Source organism: Chlorocebus sabaeus, chromosome X, assembly GCF_047675955.1.
Source record: "Chlorocebus sabaeus isolate Y175 chromosome X, mChlSab1.0.hap1, whole genome shotgun sequence".
Lineage (NCBI taxonomy): Eukaryota > Metazoa > Chordata > Mammalia > Primates > Cercopithecidae > Chlorocebus > Chlorocebus sabaeus.
The window spans coordinates 77,490,112-77,511,896 of record NC_132933.1 but is presented as its reverse complement, the minus strand read 5'-3'; the positions used below and the strand labels follow the sequence as shown (position 1 = coordinate 77,511,896).

The window sequence follows — 21,785 nt, the reverse complement described above, 5'->3', positions numbered from 1 at the left end:
TGGAATCAATGTAGGTGCCCATCAACAGTGGATTGGATAGAAAAAGTGTGGTAAATATATATGATGGAATCCTATGCAGCCATAGAAAAGAATGAAATCATGTCCTTTGCAGTGACATGGATGCAGCTGGAGGCCATTATCCTAAGCAGATGAATGCAGGAACAGATAATCAAATACTGCATGTTCTTACTTATAAATGGGAGCGAAACACTGGGTACTCATGAAGATGGCAACAGTAGACACTGGGGACTACTAAATTTTAGGGGGAAGGATGGAGGGGAACAAGAATTGGGAAACTAACTGTTGTGTACTATGCTAAGTACCTGGGTGATAGGATCATTTGTACCCAAACCTCAGCATCATGCAATACACCCAGGTAAAAAACCTACACATGTACCCCCTGAATGTAAAATAAAAGTTGAAAAAAAGTAAATTAAAAAATAAGGATTTAGCTTCCAGTATGAATCTCATTCTTTTGTTGTTTCAGTGTGAAGATCACTTTTTAAAATGACTGCCTTTGGCATTTGTCTTGTTGCTACAGGTGTGTGACACATTTGTTTGTGTGAGGCGGTGTCAAGAAAAGTGGGTTCTCAGATATGATTAAATCTGCATTGTTAAACCTGGTTGGGGTTTGTACAATTTAAAATATGCTCAGCTTAACATTAATTAGATATCTATACTTTGGATTACAAGTGCCTGAATATCATTATCTGTTTAAATATTTGATATTTGGTTATTTAGATATATTTAAAAATATTCCAGGGATATGTGTCTGTGTGTTTTTTACATTGTGGTAATTTTACATTAGACTTTATTTGGGACTATTATCAGATAGAAGATGATTAATGTGTCTTTCAAAGCTTTATTTCCAGTAGGAGAGATTACATTTATGATTTAAAATGAAGTGTGTGGAATGAAGAAGGTCTGGAGTCTGGTTCATATTAAAACATCCCTATTAACAAATATTTCAGCCTAGCGTTGTGTCTAAAATAGAGCCTCAGAGAATACATGCAGCTTCATTGATACAACAAGTAAATACCTGCTTTATGAAACTCTAGTCTTAACAATGTTAAAGATTTAAATATGATATTGAAGGCCATTGTGGATTTTTTTTAAAAAAGGAGGTCAACTTATTGTATTCTAGATATACTTTAATTTCTAAATGGATTTAAAATGAATAGTATGGATCTGAAGTCTGTCTATACAGCAGGAAATAGGTAAGTAATTACAGCTTGTAGAGTTACTTGGAGTGGTAAATGATTTTACTGGAGGTCAAATAGCTGTCAAGAGATAACAGCTCATATTAAGTTCTCATAGTGTGTACCTTTTTTGGAATGTAGAGAAAGTAGGTGCTTTTTATGCAAAAGTTAGCTGAGGCTGATTTTTTTGTGGGGGAGGGTGTGAAAGGTAGTAAAATGTTTGTTTCCAAAGTAAAATAACAGATTTGGGCAACTCTGATCACTTAACCTAATATACTGTTTCTCTGTATTAAAGTGATATCTAACTGTTCAGAAATTAAAACCGACATTTCCGGTGTCTCCCATAATATATAACACTGCATATGTCTTAAAGTCAAATCCAGACTTCTTATTGAAAAACTATGTTCTGGCTGCCTAGGTAAGTTTGTATAGACCTAGCAAACAGAGCAGTAGGTTTCAGTATTTTTTGTAGTTCACTGTAGCGAAGTTTAATTATATAAATGAAAGGTGCTGGTGTAATTGGATAGTCTTATTTGAAAACCACAGTTCATGAAATTGAGCCTGTTTTAAAGGGGCTCTGTGTGTGTGTAGGTATGTGTGGATAGAGTTTTCTGAGTTGAAGGAATTTTTGTACATAAACAACACAGACCTATATTCTTGCTGTTGCTCAATTGTGGTTTATATTTTAGAGAGCTAGTATCTGTAGTATGATAGAACTATGGTTACTCTAAGAAACCTAATGCCATTTGTGTCAGGGCTATTTCATTGCTTTTTCCATCTCAGAGAAATCAAATGCAGCTTGAGGAAAAAGAGTGGAAATTAATGATATACTGAGATAATATGTGTTTGCATATATCATTTTGATGCTGTTTTGGAGAATACTTTAGGTAGTCCATAGATAGGCAGATGGGGATTTTTAAGTACATAAGCTGTAAATCAATCCATTCAGTCAGATCATTTAACTTATATGGAAGAAGGATGAGGAACAATACTACATTTTTATGTACAGAAATAACATAAGTTGTTTAACATTCCCTTTTTGGCTCGTTAACAGCTTGTGGGTAGAGGTAGCCCTGGATTATTATTACTTGGTTACCTTAGGATATTGACCAGAGGAAATGGACAGGAAAATGGCAGAAAGATCTAGGGAATGAAGTACTCATTTGAAAAAACAGTCAAAAGGAACAAATTATCAATTATTTGAGAATGAGTTCTCAGAAATTAGGTTATATGTTTTTGAAAGCAGTGGCAAAAGTAGAGGATTTATTTATTCGTACCATTCTAGTTCCAGAAAAGATTACAAAGTAGATGGGTTACTTATCTTGGTAATATGGGTTTTAGATCAAGGTGAATTGAGGGGGAAAATGGGGAGAAAGTGCTTTTCTTACTGCAAAGTTTCCTCTCAACTTTAGCTCTGGGCTTGTTCTCACCCTCCAGGGGTAACTTGTTCATCTCCTGGTTGACTAATATGTACTTGGGCAGCTCAGCGGGGGACTGCATGATCTTTTCAGTTCCAGTCTCTAATGTTGATATCAAATAAGCATTTTCATTATTGATCAAATCATCTCATTTAGATGCCTGTATCCTAGTAAAAAGTATCTAGCCTCGATAATAGTCTGTACATGTAAACATTTAAGCTTTTAGTATGTTATAGGTCTTAATATCAGTGTTACTGTACGTATTAAATAACATTTTGCCTTAAAGCTCTAATTTAGACTAAAACTTGTATTATCTTTTTTTTAGGACAGCCAGTAGAGGGGACTTCATGTTTTCTGCGGATCGTTTGGTAGGTGCGGGCTTTTCATTTTCATTTCATTATTTTGCCTAGTGATATAATCATGGTAGACCAAGGGGTATTTTTGCTCTAGAGCATTCTGGGGCTGAAAGAGATTGTACTAAGTAACCATCATCTTGCTAGGCTAATGAAGTATTGTTTCACTGTTGCATTAAAGGTCTACTTCAATACTCTTCACCACAAAGCATTGCCCATGAACTAATTCCCTGTATTTCTGAGATATCACTACCTCTCAAATGGATCTTGGTAACTTGAGTCTCAGCAATTCTTAAGTGCCTCCTCTTAGGGCAGTGAAGTACATTAAAAGAAAACCAAAAATGTAAGGAGACCTAATAGTTACACTTGTGGTATCCAGCGAATGTACAAAAATATATTTCTTGTAGTTTACGGCAGCAGCGGGAGGAGGCTTATTTTGCCTCTTCTTTCCTGTACTAGCCTTCACATGTGAATAGTACATTTGACTGTCTATGCTTTCCTCAGGCACTTCCTATTAAGGATTGACCAAGCCCAATTCTGTTTATCTAGTGTGATCTGAGAGGATCTTAGTCCAAAGTGGTTTGTCTTCAGGGTAAGCACTGTGTTTTCTTCTTGTGTTAATATCTAAGCATGCTCAGTGCTTGGAGTGAGGTTGACATGTTTTCTGCTGTGGATATTAGTTTTAATCCACAGTAGAAAATACATTACATTCAGGAAAGTTTAGTGTATATTTATATTTATATATAGTCTAATGTATATTTATATTTAGTGTATATTAATGAAGTTTAGTGTATATTTCATGAATGTATTTCACTAAACTTGTGTGAATCAGGCATTGTGCTAGACTGTGTCCAGATAGATGAGATACAATAGTGAAGAAGGTAGGCATGGTCCCTAATCTCATGGTGTTTATGATCTAAATACTAGATTTACAAACTAAGTACAAATTTAGTTTGGGAAAGAAAGGAATGAACATGGCTTCTTAGCCCCAAAGTTATAATCAGATTAAGGTAGATGATTAAAAGGAATGTGAAAAAAAGGCATGAAACTTTTCATTTAGGTTTTGCCTGAGGAATTTATTCCAAAAGAGCATAGACAACTCCTGTTCTGCTTTTGGTCATAAATATTCTTGGTTCAGAGACCAATTTTATTTAAAGTTACTTGAGTTTTCAGTGGCAGTAAAAACCCTTGGATAGTAACAAGATAAATGTGGATGACATTCCTGGAGCAATAGTTAGGTCATTCTGTTTTTTATGCTTTTATCAAACCAAAAGAACTGGCTCGAATAACTTGTATCTTAATGGCTGCTGTTTTGGTGTTTACTGGTAGAAAATGGTTCCTCTTTCTTTTGCTGTTCTTATGTTCTTTTTCTATAGAAAGTAGGAGTTAAGTTCATGGTTATTGTAAGATGCTTCCCTGAAAGGACAAGCATAATCTTAGCCCAATGAGATAGTAAGGACCTATGGCATAATTCGCCTGAGGGGATGATGAGTTGGACCCCTCTCTGTTCTCTACAGGTGGCTTTGAAGGTCCTGATATGGGGTGAGAAAGGCTCTGTTGTGGTTGTGGTAGAGACTGGAGCTATTTAAGTTTATCTTCTTGAGGATTTCTAGTACACTATCTCCTGCAGCACATGTCATTAATATATATTATTTTATATATATTAATTTTATCCTGAATTTGTCAGGGTTCGCTTCCTTGGCCCTCAGATCCTTGGGTTCTTTATATTTTAGTTGCTCTTCTGATTTTATGCTCTCCTGTAAGAGTTGGGCACACTAATTTCTGTCCCAGTGTTGGAGGGGATGGGGATAGGAGGTAAGACTCATGCGAGGACTGTTACTAGGAGGAAAAGATCTAGGCTCTTCAAAGAAAAGAATCCTCTTTTACCCTTGTAATTTGCTCATAAAAAAAAATATCCACAGAAGATGGTGACTGGAGGTGAGTATGCACACATATGCAGTATTCATGAGGTGCCTGGGCCCTCTGTCTCATGCTACAGGCTGACAAAATCCTGGCTTATTTAGAATTGATTGTTTTAATGGCAGCAGGGTGTTATTATATGTTGTGATAACAGAGCATGGGGGCCTGGTGCTTCTCCCTGCTGTTGCAGATTCTCAATCAGTAATGTAATATTGATTGAATAAAATGTGCATTGCAGACTCAGCATTACCTTTATTGTAGTTGGCTCTGGTTGTTCATGGGATTACCATATCTTGTTTTTGGAGGCTCTTCTAGTAGTTTTGAGTGATGCTTTCCTTTGTACCACACATTACGATTGACATGAGCCTTTTCTTTAGCTGAGAAGCCCCAGTGCATTTTACTAGATCCTCCTTCAAGCTCAGTAAATTGGTTCAGCTAATGCACTCATTTATTTCCTCTAAAGAAGTTTCAGGCTTTATTTACATTATGGTGGGCCTTTGTTAAAAATCATCTGACTTAACGGTTTCCAAGGTACTGAATAAAGCAGAGAAATTCCCAGTGGGCACTATTTCCAGAATAATAAGAAGTATATTACTTCCAAGAGTGCCTGCCATGACTGTTGTCACTTGCTGGAGTTTTGTGTCCTTCACAGTCTGGACTGACAGAGTGAGAATCAGAAGGCATATTGGAGCCTTTTGGTGGCAATCATGTGCCTATCTGAGGCTGGATACCTAGCAGCGAGTAGCATGGCATTTGGATCTATCCCCGTATCTAACACATGATAGGGGGCCCCTTCCTGCCTCCATAAGTGAAACCTTTGCCTAGTGTGTTCATGACTCTGCCTACTGTTCAGCTCCTGAAGCTAACAGCTAACAGGAGATTCCCAGCAGGTTCTCAACTTCTTTTTCCTTTGACTCTCTAGATCAGACTTGTTGTGGAAGAGGGATTGAATCAGCTGCCATATAAGGAATGCATGGTGACCACTCCAACAGGTAACTAGGGCTGTTATTCTCAAATTTTCCTCATAAAAATTCCGAGCTAGAATAGGGAAAGATGGAAGTAAAGCAGTCTAAGTAAAATAAATATGCAAAATGAGGAGCCTAGGTGGAGCTATTCTTTTAAAATCTTAAAAAAAAAATTCTCAGGCATTTAGGAAAGAAATCTGTGTAGATGACTTTTTGTTAATGGTTTGCTTGTCAATTCAAGTTAAAGGTTAACAAATACTCTTCAGCATGCAGGTGTTGCCTCTGATGACAGCCCAGTGGGACCATAGTTAAGAATTGCTGGCAGCTTATCTTCATCTCTATGGGAAAGCTGCTGGTGAGCACAAATGGGCAAGTCTGTTTTGGCACTGAAATTACATGGTTAAAAAGGATAGAAAGTAAAAAAAGAAAACTAAAAATGATAAGAATTGGAGAAGATGCTTTGTTCTATCCTTTAATAGAAAGTAGCCAAAGATCCCTGTTTCAGGGATTTGAAATTATGATTTGGTTCTTTAGTAAATAATGTAAAACTGTTCTATTCAAAGGGTTGACTTTATGAAAATTGGGGACTGAGCTTGTTGCATCATAATTGACACAAATTCAGGATGAGACCAAGAGTTGAGCATGTCTTAATAACTACTTCAGCCACTTTCTTCTGCTTTTAAGGAAGAATGGAGGCTCATAAAGAAGAATGGAATGAGGAGGCTTTCTGCTGTGGCTCACAGTGGGGTCCCAGTTTGAATTGATGGGGTATATAGCATTCTCGGAGTGCAGTGATTCTCCTTTGAATTCAGTTTGAGGAATGTGTATGTGAATATCATATTATAATAAGTCCTATTCCCATTCAATGAAGTCTGCCTCTCCCAATTATCCCCACAGGTTTCTTATGAAGAATTAAGAAGTAACTGAAAAGTCACGACTCATCTCATTACTTCCACAGGGAATCTCAGGCATTATACAGTGTGTCTGAACAAGGGTTGCTTTGTGCCCATCTACTTTAAACCACAGACGCTTTATAGAATAAGTAGGTTACTCCAGTGATGAAAGATAAATTATTTGGTTTTATTTCCTAACAGGGTACAAGTATGAAGGAGTGAAATTTGAGAAGGGAAATTGTGGGGTCAGCATAATGAGAAGCGGTAGGTTCACATGTGTGTGATTTTTGTCTCTTTGTATGCATAGAAATGGTTGCTGTTTTTCAGAAGAGAGGCAGGCTTGTCTGTCATAATTGCAGCCTACCTTTAGTTAAATCTCACCCCCTGTGTTACCTATCCTTATGGTGCTGTGGAGTCATGGCCTGTGTGAGGCTAGGTTTGGCTAATTTTAACTAGAGCGTATTCCCTAACAGAGTGCTCCCATGGGCAAGTCACCTTTCAAAGAGATTCAGGGGAGGATGGGAGGATAGGAGGATGGATGATGCTATCTTGGGGAGAATAGGGCAGTTTGAAGACTGAGGGAATATGGTATAAATTCGGGCCTGGAGAACTTTGAGTACCTGACGAGAAAATATTTCTTTTGTTTTTATTTCTGTTGTTGGGCTAAATAATTTGTTTGATATTTTTAATTTTTTTTTTTTTTTTTTTTTTTTTTTTTTTTTTTTTTTTTTTTAGAGACAGGGTCTCATTCTGTTGTCCAGGCTGGAGTATGGTGGCGTGATCATAGTTCACTGTAACCTCAAATTCCTGAGTTCAAGTAATCCTCCCACCTCAGCCTCCTGAGCAGTTAGGACTACAGGCACGTGCCACTATACCTAGCAAATTGAAAAGCAATTTTTTTTTTTTTTTTTTTTGTAGAGATGAGGTCTTGCTATGTTGCCCAGGCTGGTCTAAAATTCCTGGCCTCCAGTGATGCTCCTGCCTCAGCCTCCCAAAGTGCTGGGATTATGGGCATGAGCCACCACACCCGGCCTAATCCTTTTAAACTTTATATGTGATGACTATGTGACCGCATAGGCAAAAGTGCTTGACTGTCATTAATTCTAGGTATTTCCGTTTGCTGGTCTTATGAATGTTGTATTTGTATTTGAGTTCAACTGATTACCCTTCTAAACCAACCTTTGTATAGCAAAATCACTTGCCTGTGATTAGAACCTATACCTGTTATGTGGGGTTTTTTCCATTCAGCAAACTTAATTGTTTTGCATAAGATTTATATTTTTTTGCATAAGTGGTAGAAGCTCCACTTGTTTGCACTGAATACATATAGTTTAATTTTTAACATATAAGCATTCACTTTTCTCTTTTGGTTATGAAGTTCTGTTTGTGAACAATTAAATGCCTCAAGTAAACTAGGAACTCCTTTTTTCTAGGAGGTAGCTCTTAAGCATTGATAGCATTTCAGGACATTTCAGGACAATGATGTTCAACTTTTAAAAACTGGTAAAGACAATGGACTTTTAAGGTGCAGTTTCTTCTGTTTCAGTTCAGCTTCTTCCCTAAAGACACAAGCATGGTCCTTGCACCCTTAGTATATACCAGATGACTTGTGGTGATGTACAGCATTGTTTATAACCTTAATAGCCATTTGTTGATTTTCATATATATTAGAGAGATACTTGTTTTATATTTACCCTAGTGATATAGTTTCCTCTTAAAATAAATTTAAATGAAAACAATAAATTTAAGAAAAATGTTAAGTAAATGCTAGTATTGGTAGAATTCTGATATGGCCTAAAATCTTGAAGATGGCACGAGAATGACTGCCTTTGGCAAACACCCCCTTAAAGGAATTCAGAGTCAAAAATAGCTCTGTGTTCAGAAACCAACGGTGGTAGTGCTAGTTATTGTTACCTGGGAGAGGGGGAACGATATACAACTTTTTCACTGCTTGCAGCAATATCTTTGCTGTTGAGAAGTCATTGTTGAGCTAAGTGATGTCCCCTGATGCTACCTTGACCTAAAAGGAGACTTTTTGATCTACAGCCTTTATTCTTCCAGAAATCTTTTGCATTTTCTCAGGCAAAAGTCACAAATTTAGGTGGTTTAAAGGCCTCTTTAAAATAATAGAGATAAAAATATTCCTGATATTTAAAAAGCTCAGGGAGCTGCTCAACAAAATGCTTTACTTCCTGTAATCACGGAAGCACGACAGCTCTAAAACTTGTAAACCAGCAATAAAATTAGCTTATTCTAGTTTCATTAACCAGCCCTTAATCTGGTTTCATTAACCTCCACTAAGTATGAAATATGAGCATATCAGAAATAAAAGCTGTCAGCTTCAGAATAATTATTTTCCTCTTCCTTCCTTTTTGTGTTAATAACAGTGACAAACTATACTTTGAACTTTTCTTGGACTTTCTCTCTGTTTCCCCTAATATTTTTTCTTTCTTTTTTCTTCTTCAAGGTGAGGCAATGGAACAAGGTTTACGAGACTGCTGTCGATCCATACGAATTGGAAAGATCCTGATACAGAGTGATGAGGAGACACAAAGAGCTAAAGTATACTATGCCAAATTCCCCCCAGACATTTACCGGAGAAAAGTCCTTCTGATGTATCCAATTCTCAGTGAGTGGCTTCCGTTTATTTGTAACCTTTGGTTAGGGTTTAAATTCAACTTAGTGCCTGCCTCCTAGGTACCCTTATATAAAAGGCAAAAATAGTTTCTAAATGTGTTTTTCTCAGTTGGGAAAACTGCCCCGGGCAGTTCACTGGAGAGGTTTTATTGCATAATAAGAGAATATACAGTAGTCAGACCTTATTAGCCCCAACAAGCTTCTGTCTTGAACACATTGAAACAAATGATTTAATGAGGCAAAATATATGGAATTCAGAAAATATATTGAAACATATCTCCTCTTTAGCCTAATGAGTACAGCAGTGATTTTCCTCAATAATTTATTCTCTCTGGAGGTAATATTTTTTCCTGCTCTTCTGTTCTCTTTCTTAAGCTTACTCAGACCACACTTGGCATGGTCTTTAAGGGAGGTGAGAGGGAATATGTTAAATTTGATAGCTCATATGCTAAATGAATTTAGGGCTTGGTATTTGATAACTCAAAAGTGTATATGTCATGTTCATTATTGAAAATAGTACGGATAAAGAACAAGTACCTTCAAATGAAGTGGTTTCTTATGTTAGATTGCTATATTGCCCTTGCTTCAAAGACATTTTGTGGCCGGGTGCTGTGGCTCACACCTATAATCCCAGCACTTTGGGAGGTCGAGGTGGAAGGATCGCTTGAGCCCGGGAGTTTATGACCAGCCGGGGCAACATATGCAGACCCCATTTCTGCAATAAATAGAAAAGTAGCTGGGTGTGGTGGCATGTGCCTATAGTCCCAGCTACTTGGGAGGCTGAGGTGGGAGGATGGCTTGAACCTGGGAGGTCAAGGCTGCAGTGGGCCAAGATCATGCCACTGCATTCCAGCCTGAGTGACAGAGTGAATCCCAGTCTCAAAAAAAAAAAAAAAAAAAAAAAAAAGACTTTTTAAAATTAATGTTCAGGTTGCTAATGCATTTGGTTATCTTTTGATTTCAGGCACTGGAAATACTGTAATTGAAGCTGTAAAGGTTCTTATAGAACATGGAGTTCAACCCAGTGTTATCATCCTACTCAGTCTGTTCTCCACTCCTCATGGTGAGTTCAGCATGAGGCAGTAACTAGGGCTCCAGATAGACCTGAGGTGGGTAAGTATGCGTTTTCTAGCTTCTAATCTGGAGGAAAAGTTTATCTGCTTTCACATTAAATCTGAATCTAATTTTGGTAATTATAACTTGTGTTTGTCATTTCTAAGCTTACTGATAACATTTTATACCATTCTAATGTTCAAATGCAAATGGAGAAGTATGAACTAACGCCATTTAAAAGAATTGCAGTTGTTTTCCTGGTTTGGCCTGCAAATGACTGAAAGGTTCCTGTTTCCCTGAGGCCTGAGAACTGCTCACAAACAGCAAGAAATATAAGGTTCTAGCTAGCCCTGTAGTCTTACTGAAGTAATCTTTGCAGTGTGAAGTGAAGAGCGGAAGTTTTTAAAGTTAGACTTCTGCTCAAAGAGCAGAGAGAACTGTGTGTTCTCCATTTCCTGAAGGAGGTATACCTAACTTAAGATCCTAGTGTTTTTTGCCATACATTATAGAACAATTGAGAATATATTTTAAGAAAATAATTATAGGTGCATGTAGAAATTTAGCTTCTAGGATGTTTATTGTAGAGTTATTTGGTATAAGAAAAAATGTGAAAGTATACAAATGACTCACAATAAGGAAATGGTTAAATAAATAATATATATTCAAAGGATATACTATTATGTAACTGTTAGATCATGTTTTTGGAAAATATTGAATGGCATCCAAAAATGTACATGGTAAATGTAAAAAAGCAGTATAAAAATAACAACATTAGAATAGGGTAAAGTATTATCACCAAGCTTGGAGATGACTAGTACAAATTATGACTATTTTAATTACAAAAATCAGAGTTGGATTTAATATGGAACCTAATAAATCTTTCCTTAGCATGAGAGGCTAGACAGACAATGTTGTTTCAATTTTGGTTTCAAAATGCATACACAATGTTAATAGTGGTTATCTTAGGTTGGTGGGATTCTAAGTGCTTTTCATTTCATTTTTAAGCTTTAAATTGGTATTTTTCAAGTATTCTACAATGAATTTGTATTTGCTTCATAATTTTTAAAAAGGGCAATGTATGGTTTCTCTAGTCAGGTGTTTTCTCATTTCCAAAATTTCTAAGTCTTAGCCATTTCTGAAGAGGCTACAGTATATCTAGTTGGGAAAGCTGGTTTCAGTAGGTTATTGATAGGGATTATGGCCTGTTTGATTACTTTGCTGTTTCATAACCAAGTATTACTTGTAGTTCAAATGGTGGTGGTAACAAAAGGTGATTTGCTTAATTATCATTTATATATATAACATAGGTGGCATTGAAAAAATTGAGAGAATCCAATAATTATTAAAATTTTTGCCTTTGGGAATGGAAAAGCACTCTTTTTAGTTCTAATAGTATACATGAGAATGATGTACTATTCTTTGACATTTATAGCTGAAAAATTGTATTCTGTGGCAGGATTTGCTATGGATTTTTAGTTTGACAGGGTAATTAAAATAGTCATAATTTGTATTGGTCATCTCTAAGCTTGCTGATAACATTTTATGTGATTCTAATGCTGTTATTTATACATTTTTTACATTTTTACATTTACCATGTGCATTTTTTGATGCCATTCAATATTTTCCAAAAACATGATTTAACAGTTATATATTATATCCTTTGAATATGTTATTTATTTAACCATTTCCTTATTGTAAGTTATTTACATACTTTCACATTTTTTCTTATGCCAAATCACTCTACACTGAACATCCTAGTCCTTGTTTTCTTTCCCTACCTGTTCCTCTCTCGATAAGCTAGAGTCCTAACTTCTAAAAAGCTGGTGTGCTCTGACACATCAGCTTTTTCTGTGAAAAACAAGCACGCTATGAAACACTGCACATATTTCATAGTGTTTCAGTTGGGAAACCATTATCTTATGTGTGATCCTTTTTAATTTTTTTTTTTTTTTTAATAGAGATGGGGTGTTGCCGTGTGGCCCAGGCTGGTCTCAAACTCCTGGCCTTGAGTGATACTTCTGCCTCAGCCTCCTAAAGCTCTGGGATTACAGGTTTGAGCCACTGTGCCTGGCCTGTGATCTTCGTTTTAAAAAGGACCGTATTCACTCTATTACAGTCACCTTTAAAATAAAACAAAATAAAAAATACTCTTCAGGGGGAAATTTCTGTAACTGAATAACTATATTTTTCAACTTGAGTATAAAATAATAATTCTAAGAATGTATTAGTGAGATGGAGGAGGCATAGTCTTGACTACTGTCAAAGCTTTTCAGACTTTATAAAAAGGAAGAGATTAACCAAGTCTGATTAGGTATTCAAAGATCATTGCTTTCTGTCTTCTGTCAATTTTAGACCTAGTGGCAATAACTACAAAATTCCTGAATTACAATTGGTGTTACCAAAACATCCTACCATAATAACTTTTTTTTTTTTTTGAAGGTGCCAAATCAATCATTCAGGAGTTTCCAGAGATCACAATTTTAACTACTGAAGTTCATCCTGTTGCACCTACACATTTTGGACAGAAATACTTTGGAACAGACTAAGTTATTTAAGTAAAATAATCATCTTGTGTAATACTACAATCATGTTTTGATTTTCTATTTGTTTTACTGATTCAATTGAGAGGCAGAGAAGAATGTGTTAAAATGCTTTTTAGTTTTGGAAGTGCGTATATTTGAGGTTATATCTCATTTAGTTATTTGTTTACTGTTGGTACCAAATTCAATAATGAAGTACATGCAACTCTTACAAAACATAAATTTTAATAATATTCTAATGCAAATTACTGAATCCTCAGTGCATTAAAATTATTTCGTAATTTATGAGCCTCTTAGTTTGGAGGTTGCTTGAAGCCACAAATAAAACTCAAATGAGAGTCAGTTCTTTGTCCCACTGTAGTTTGCATTTTGTTTAGTTTGGTTTTAGCTCTAGTAAGGCTTCATATATGTGGCTATTGCCACATTCCTGTACTGTTTTCTTTCTGATACTGGACATGCTAGTAACTTGGAGAGGAGAATAAAAGAATGTCTCCTGGAATTTTACATTCCCATTAATGTCCTCATTCAGTTGGCAGACCTAGGATGTATGGTTAACTATCAGGCCATTATGTTCTTCATGGCTCATTTCCCAAACTGCATTGTTGGTAGGTGCCTTGCTAAGCTGTAATGCAGTGAAGAAGATGGTGGGGCATTTTCAGTAATTGGAACTGTAATATTAATTTACAAGATTGAATCGGGGATGTCTGGAAGCTGACATGGGAGAGCCAAGTACTATTAATGCCATCAGTCCTCTAGGAAGGAATTGGTGGTTTTTCTGAAGTGTGGGAGAAAGGGTGGTTTCTTGCTGGATTTCATGGCCAGTAAGTAAATTTAAATGCTTCATTTTTAATTTGGATGTTTCTGCTAGAGACCTTTGATTTGGAAATTAGTTATTTTGCATGTTTGTCAACTGTAGATGTATTAAAATAGAAAAAAAAAACCATGCTTTTTATAAAAACGCCTAAGTTTTGTATATGTTCATCTTTAGGCTTCTGAAAGGAGAGAAACCATTTTGGAAATCAATGTTGGTGTTCTGAAATCTGCTTGTAAAACTCTGATCTCATTTTATATTGATATTAAAACATTTTAACAGTGTTGGCTAGCTGATTACTTGATTAATTATACTCCCATGGCCCCATAGGCAGCTGTTGTGGGCCTCTGTTCAAGAGCACAGAAAAGAGCAGAAGGAAATGTCTTAGAAAACCAAAGCTGATGAAATCAGCAAAGATTGGGGAGAGGAAGGAAGCCTAGTGTAGACTGGATTATATTTTTCCTTTGGAGACTAGAATACTAGAAGAACTTCAGTATGTTTTTCCCTTTATTTTTGAAGACTGTCATGTAATAAATTGAGATTAATAGATTACTCATATTACAGTTCTTCCATGGCAAATGTTGCTTTCAAGTTGTTATTGAAATTCTCATCTATACTCGTCAGTTAACTGTCTTGATACAGTGTGGATTTTGTTTACTCCTGACTAACAGAAGTTATAACTAAAGCCCGTTAAAGCCAGAATTTATATCTCCCTCTCCCAGCACAGATGTGAACCAGCAAATTTAGATGGAGAACAGATATGCTTGAGATTGGTGCATCAAACTAGTTGAAAAGATGACACCTACCACTATAGGAGTTAATGCTTCTAAATTAGTGCTTATTTTAGGGCTTCAGTATTTCATTTGAGGTGACTTTCCAAAACAGCAGGCAAATTTACATTCAAGTGTAGATATAAAACCATATTTTAAGCAAATTATTTTTGTATTACCAGCCATTTAGATTTAACATGTCTTTGTTCCTTGATTGATATTTAGTTGACTACATTTGGTTCCCACATGAAGAGCCTAGAATGAATAGTAGGAAGTATTCAATGAGGTCATAGTCCCCCCTGATGTTTGTCTTCTATCCCTTTCTAGATTTCAAGAAAATTATACCTATGGCTTTTGAAGTTTGTGTCTTTTTAGCAAATGAGGCATTATTTGTAGGGTTAATCACTTGCAGGACTCTTTGAGCATGGGACATTTTTAAGTATTCTAAATTTAACACAAGATTAACAGACTATTCAAAACAAGATTGTTTTTAAGTGATATGAACTTCAGAGCAGTATAAACTGTGTATATTCCTTACTGAAGAACACACCCTAGCACAATAAAAACAACACTCCAATAGTATATGCAGTGGTTCTCAAAACCTGAATGTGCATCAGAATCACCTAGAGGGCCACAGATTGCTGGGCTCCACCCTTAGAGTTTCTGATTCTGTAGGTCTCAGTTTGGGTCCAAGGATTTGCATTTCTAACAAGTTCCCATGAGATGCTAATATTGTTTTGGAGACCACATTTTGATTTAAGATATTTCTTTTATAATAGAAGCATTTAATGTTACAAGTTTTCCCATAAATATTGATTTAGCTGTACCTCACAAATTTTGATATAGTATGTTTCATTTTCATTTATATAAAAATAATTGCTCATTTTTCTTTTCATTTCTTCTTTGACCCAGGGTTATTTAGAAACATGTCATTTAATTTCCAAATATGGGATTTTCCAGATTTCTTTCTGTTACTGCTTCCTAATTTAATCCCATTGTGGTGACAGAATATACTTCTTATTATTTGAATCCTTTTAAATTTATGGAGACTTGTTTTATGGCCCAGAATATAGTCTCTTTTGGTAAATCTTCCATGCGTGCTTGAAAACTATGTTTTATCCTGCCGTTTTTGGATAGAGTGTTCTATGTCAATTAGGTTAAGTTGGTTGATAGTGTTGTTCAAGTCTTCTACTTTACTGATTTTCTGTTTTTTTTGTCTGTTCCTTCTGAGGCAACTTTACTATTTTCTGTCTACTTATTCTATCAATTGTTGGGAGTGCATTGATGAAATCTCTGACTAAAATTTATATTTGTTTGTTTCTCCTTTCAGTTCTATCAGTTTTTGCTTTATGTATTTTGAAGCTTTGTTGTTACGAGTGTAAACTTTTAGGATTGTTATGTTCTCTTGATAAGTTGACTCTTTATCATGAAATATTCCCTTTTATCCCTGTTATTATTCTTCCGAAATCTGCTTTGGCTGATGTTAATATAAATATTCTGGCTTTCTTTTGAATAATATTAACATGGCATATCTTTTTTCATCCTTTTACTTTTCTTTTTCTTTTTTTGAAATGGAGTCTCATTCACTCTGTCACCCACGCTGGAGTGCAATGGTGTGATCTTGGCTCACTGCAACCTCTGCCTCCTGGGTTCAAGTGATGCTCCTGCCTCAGCCTCCCAAGTAGTTGGGACTACAGACATGTACCACCATGCCTGGCTACTTTGTGTATTCTTAGTAGAGATGAGGTTTCACCATGTTGGCCAGGCTGGACTCGAACTCCTGACCTCAAGTGATCTGTCCACCTCAACTTTTCGAAGTGCTGGCATTACAGGTGTGAGCCACCATGCCTGGCCTCATCCTTTTACTTTTAACTTATGTGTGGGGCTTTTTTCAGACATGGTCTCATTCCATCACCCTGGCCAGAATGCAATGTCATGATCATAGCTCACTGTAACCTTGAACTCCTAGGCTAAAGTGATCCTCCTGCCCCAGCCTCCCAAGTTGCCAGGACTACAGGCATGCATCACTACACCTGGCTAATTTTTAATTTTTTGTGGAGATGGGGTCTTTCTATGTTGCCCAGGCTGTTCTTGAACTCCTGGCATCAAGGGATCCTCCCACCTTAGCCTCCCAAAGCCATGAGATTACATGTTTGAGCCATCACACCCAGCCCTATTTGTGTTTTTATAGATTTTTCAAATTAAACATTTCAAAATTTTATTTCTAGAGACAGAGTCTTGCAATATTGCCCATGTTGGACTTCAACTCCTATTTCCTGAGTAGCTTGGGATGACAAGCATGTGCCACCACACCTGAATTGTTTTTATATTTAATCTGGGTTTCTTATAGGTAACCTAGAGTTGGGTCTTGTTTTTGTTTTTGTTTTTTCCAATTTGATGGTCTCTGCCTTCTAATCAGGATGTTTAGACCATTTTTATTTAATTTGATTATTGATATGATTGGTTTAAAATCTACCATCTTGCTATTTGCATTCTATTTGTTCTTTATTCACTTTTTCCTCTTTTTCTACCTTCTTTTGCATTATTATTTATTATTCCATTTTATCTCTTTGGATTATATTAGATACAATGCTTTGTTCTTTTAGTGGTTCCTTTAGGGTTTATAGTATATAACTTTAATTTATCATAGCCCACTTCAAGTGTAAGATAAGAACTTAATGTACTTCTATTCCTCCACTTAAGTCTTTTTCCTATTATTGTCATATGTTTTACTTCTACACGTGTTAAACCTTATAATACATTGTGGGATTTTGTTTGTTTTCAATACTTTTAAACTGATATAATAAAAAGAAATAAGAAAAAAGGTCTTTTCATTTTATATTTTTCAAAATATACTTTAAGTTCTAGGATACATGTGCAGAACGTGCAGATTTATTACATAGGTATACATGTGCCATGGTGGATTGCTGCACCCATCAACCTGTCATCTAGGTTTTAAGCCCCACATGTATTAGGCATTTGTCCTAAAACTATCCTTCCCCTTGCTCCCCATGCCCCAACAGGCCCAGTGTGTGATGTTACCCTCCCTATGTCCATGTGTTCTCATCGTTTAACTCCCACTTATGAGTGATAACATGTGGTGTCTGTTTTTCTATTCCTGTGTCAGTTTACTGAGAATGATGGCTTCTAGCTTCATCCATGTCCCTGCAAAGGACACGAACTCATTCTTTTTTATGGCCGCATAGTATTCCATGGTATATATGTGCCACATTTTCTTTATCCAGTCTATCATTGATGGGCATTTGGGTTGGTTCCAAGTCTTTGCTATTGTAAATAGTGCTGTAATAAACATACGTGTGCATGTGTCTTTATAGTAGAATGATTTATAATCCTTTGGGTATATACCCAGTAATGGGATTGCTGGGTCAAATGGTATTTCTGGTTCTAGATCCTTGAGGAATCACCACACTGTCTTTCACAATGGTTGAACTAATTTATACTCCCACCAACAGTGTAAAAGCGTTCCTGTTTCTCCACATCCTCTCCAGCATTTGTTGTTTCCTGACTTTTTAATGATTGCCATTCTAATTGGTGTGAGATGGTATCACATTGTGGTTTTGATTTGCATTTCTGTAATGACCAGTGATGATGAGCCTTTTTTCCAATGTTTGCTGGCTGCATAAATGTCTTGTTTTGAGAAGTGTCTGTTAATATCCTTTGCCCACTTTTTCATGGGGCCATTTTTTTTCTTGTAAATTTGTTTAAGTTCCTTGTAGATTCTGGATATTAGACATTTGACAGATAGATAGATTGCAAAAATTTTTGCCCATTCGAAAGATAGCCTGTTCACTCTAATGATAGTTTTTTTTTTTTTTTTTTTTTTTTTTGCTGTGCAGAAGCTCTTTAGTTGAATTAGATCCCATTTGCCAATTTTGGCTTTTGTTGCCATTGCTTTTGGTGTTTTAGTCATGAAGTCCTTGCCCATGCCTATGTCCTGAATGGTATTACCTAGGTTTTCTTCTAGGGTTTTTATAGTTTTAGGTCTTACATTTTAGTCTTTGATCCATCTTGAGTTAATTTTTATATAAGGTGTAAGGAACGGGTCCAGTTTCAGTTTTCTGCATATGGCTAGCCAGTTTTCCTAACACCATTTATTAAATAGGGAATCCATTCCCCATTGCTTATTTTTGTCAGGTTTGTCAAAGATCTGATGGTTGTAGATGTGTGGTATTATTTCTGAAGTCTCTGTTCTGTTCCATTGGTCTATATGTCTGTTTTGCTACCAGTACCATGCTGTTTTGGTTACTGTAGCCTTGTAGAATAGTTTGAAGTCAGGTAAGGTGATGCTTCCAGCTTTGTTCTTTTTGGTTAGGATTGTCTTGGCTATACAGGCTCTTTTTTGGTTCACATGAAATTTAGTTTTTTCTAATTCTGTGAAGAAAGTCAATGGTAGCTCGATGGGGAGAGCATTGAATCTATAAATTACTTTGGGTAGTATGGCCATTTTCATGATATTGATTCTTCCTATCCATGAGCATGGAATGTTCTTCCATTTGTTTGTGTCCTCTCTTATTTCCATGAGCAGTGGTTTGTAGTTCTCCTTGAGGAAGTCCTCTACGTCCCATTAAGTTATATTCCTAGGTATTTTATTCTCTTTGTAGCAATAGTGAATGGGAGTTCACTCATGATTTGGCTCTCTGTTTGTCTGTTATTGGTGTACAAGAATGCTTGTGATTTTTATACATTGATTTTGTATCCTGAGACTTTGCTGAAGTTGCTTATCAGGTTAAGGAGTTTTTGGGCTGAGACGATGGGATTTTCTAAATACACAATCATGTCATCTGCAAACAGAAACAATTTGACTTCCTGTGTTCCTATTTGAATACCCTTTATTTCTTTTTCTTGCCTGATTGCCCTGGCCAGAACTTCCAATACGATGTTGAATAGGAGTGGTGAGATAGGGCATCCTTGTCCTGCGCCAGTTTTCAAAGAGAATCCTTCCAGCTTTTGCCCATTTAGTATGATACTGGCTGTGGGTTTGTCATAAATAGCTTTTATTATTTTGAGATATGTTCTATCAATACCTAGTTTATTGAGTGTTTTTAACATGAAAGGGTGTTGAATTTTATCGAAGTCCTTTTCTGCATCTATTGAAATAATCATGTGGTTTTTGTCCTTGGTTTTGTGTGATGTATTACGTTTATTGATTTGCATATGTTGAACCAGCCTTGCATCCCAGGGATTATGCCAACTTGATCGTGGTGTATATAAGCTTCTCGATGTGCTACTGGGTTTGGTTTGCCAGTATTTTATTGAGGAGTTTTGCATCGATGTTTTTCAGGGATAATTCACCTGAAATTTTCTTTTTTTGTTGTGTCTCTGCCAGGCTTTGCTATCAGGATGATGCTGGCCTCATAAAATGAGTTAGGGAGGAGTCCCTCTTTTTCTATTGTTTGGAATAGTTTGAGAAGGAATAGTAGCAGCTCTTCTTTGTACTTCTAGTAGAATTCGGCTGTGAATCCATCTGGTTCTAGGCTTTTTTTTTCGTTGGTAGGCTATTAATTACTGACTCAATTTCAGAACTTGTTATTGGTATATTCAGGGATTAGACTTCTTCCTGGTTTAGTCTTTGGAGTGTGTATATGTCCAGGAATTTTTCCATTTTTTCTAGATTTTTCTAGTTTATTTGTGTAGAGATGTTTATAGTGTTCTCTGATGGTAGTGTGTGTTTCTGTGGTGTCACTGGTGATATCCCCTTTGTCATTTTTTTATTGCGTCTATTTGATTCTTCTCTCTTTTCTTCTTTATTAGTCTGGCTAGCAGTTTTTTTTTTTTTAATTATTATACTTTAAGTTCTAGGGTACATATGCACAATGTGCAGGTTTGTTACATATGTATACATGTGCCGTGTTGGTGTGCTGCACACATTACCTCGTTATTTACATTAGGTATATCTCCTAATGCTATCTCTCCACACTCCCCACTACCCCACGACAGGCCCCAGTGTGTGATGTTCCCCTTCCTGTGTGTAAGTGTTCTCATTGTTCAATTCCCACCTATGAATGAGAACATGTGGTGGTTGGTTTTTTGTCCTTACGATAGTTTGCTGAAAATGATGGTTTCCAGCTTCATCCATGTCCCTACAAAGGACATGAACTCATCCTTTTTTATGGCTGCAGAGTATTCCATGGTGTATATGTGCCACATTTTCTTAATCCAGTCTATCATTGATGGATATTTGGGTTGGTTCCAAGTCTTTGCTATTGTGAATAGTGCCGCAATAAACATACATGTGCATGTGTCTTTATAGCAGCATGATTTATAATCCTTTGGGTATATACCCAGTAATGGGATGGCTGGGTCAAATGGTATTTCTAGTTCTAGATCCTTGAGGAGTCGCCACACTATCTTCCACAATGCTTGAACTAGTTTACAGTCCCACTAATGTGTAAAAGTGTTCCTGTTTCTCCATATTCTCTCCAGTACCTGTTGTTTCCTGACTTTTTAATGATCACCATTCTAACTGGTGTGAGATGGTATCTCATTGTGGTTTTGATTTGCATTTCTCTGATGGCGAGTGATGATGAGCATTTTTTCATGTGTCTGTTGGCTGCATAAATGTCTTCTTTTGAGAATCGTCTGTTCATATACTTTGCCCACTTTTTGATGGGATTGTTTTTTTCTTGTAAGTTTGTTTGAGATCTTTGTAGATTCTGGATGTTAGCCCTTTGTCAGATGAGTAGATTGCAAAAATTTTCTCCCATTCTGTAGGTTGCCTGTTCACTCTGATGGTAGTTTCTTTTGCTGTACAGAAGCTCTTTAGTTTAATTAGATTCCATTTGTCAATTTTGGCTGTTGTTGCCATTGCTTTTGGTGTTTTAGACATAAAGTCCTTGCCCATGCCTATGTCCTGAATGGTATTGCCTAGGTTTTATTCTAGGGTTTTTATTGTTTTAGGTCTAACATTTAAGTCTCTAATCCATCTTGAAGTAATTTTTATATAATGTGTAAGGAAGGGATCCAGTTTCAACTTTCTACATATGGCTAGCCAATTTTCCCAGCACCATTTATTAAATAGGGAATCTTTTCCCTATTTCTTGTTTTTGTCAGGTTTGTCAAAGATTTGATGGTTGTAGATGTGTGGTATTATTTCTGAGGACTCTGTTCTGTTCCATTGGTCTATATCTCTGTTTTGGTACCAGTGCCATGCTGTTTTGGTTACTGTAGCCTTGCAGTATAGTTTGAAGTCAGGAAGCGTCATGCCT

General features: G+C 36.3%; 1 protein-coding gene across 6 annotated transcripts in view; it reads left to right on the top strand.

Moving 5' to 3' along the window:
• UPRT (uracil phosphoribosyltransferase homolog) overlaps nt 1-14,073 on the top strand; it is a 30,982-nt gene extending 16,909 nt beyond the window's left edge. For 4 of the 6 annotated variants that reach the window (XM_007992108.3, XM_073013561.1, XM_037989511.2 and 1 more), the window contains exons 2-7: nt 2,943-2,985; nt 5,813-5,882; nt 6,950-7,012; nt 9,216-9,377; nt 10,350-10,448; nt 12,878-14,073. In XM_007992108.3, coding sequence (XP_007990299.1) covers nt 2,943-2,985; nt 5,813-5,882; nt 6,950-7,012; nt 9,216-9,377; nt 10,350-10,448; nt 12,878-12,984 — 544 coding nt within the window. In that variant the 3' untranslated portion in view covers nt 12,985-14,073. Of the gene's footprint in view, nt 1-2,942; nt 2,986-5,812; nt 5,883-6,949; nt 7,013-9,215; nt 9,378-10,349; nt 10,499-12,877 lie in introns of all 6 variants that reach the window. The other 2 variants (XM_007992109.3, XM_007992110.3) reach the window with 2 other exon arrangements.
• Nucleotides 14,074-21,785: the final 7,712 nt, after the last annotated feature.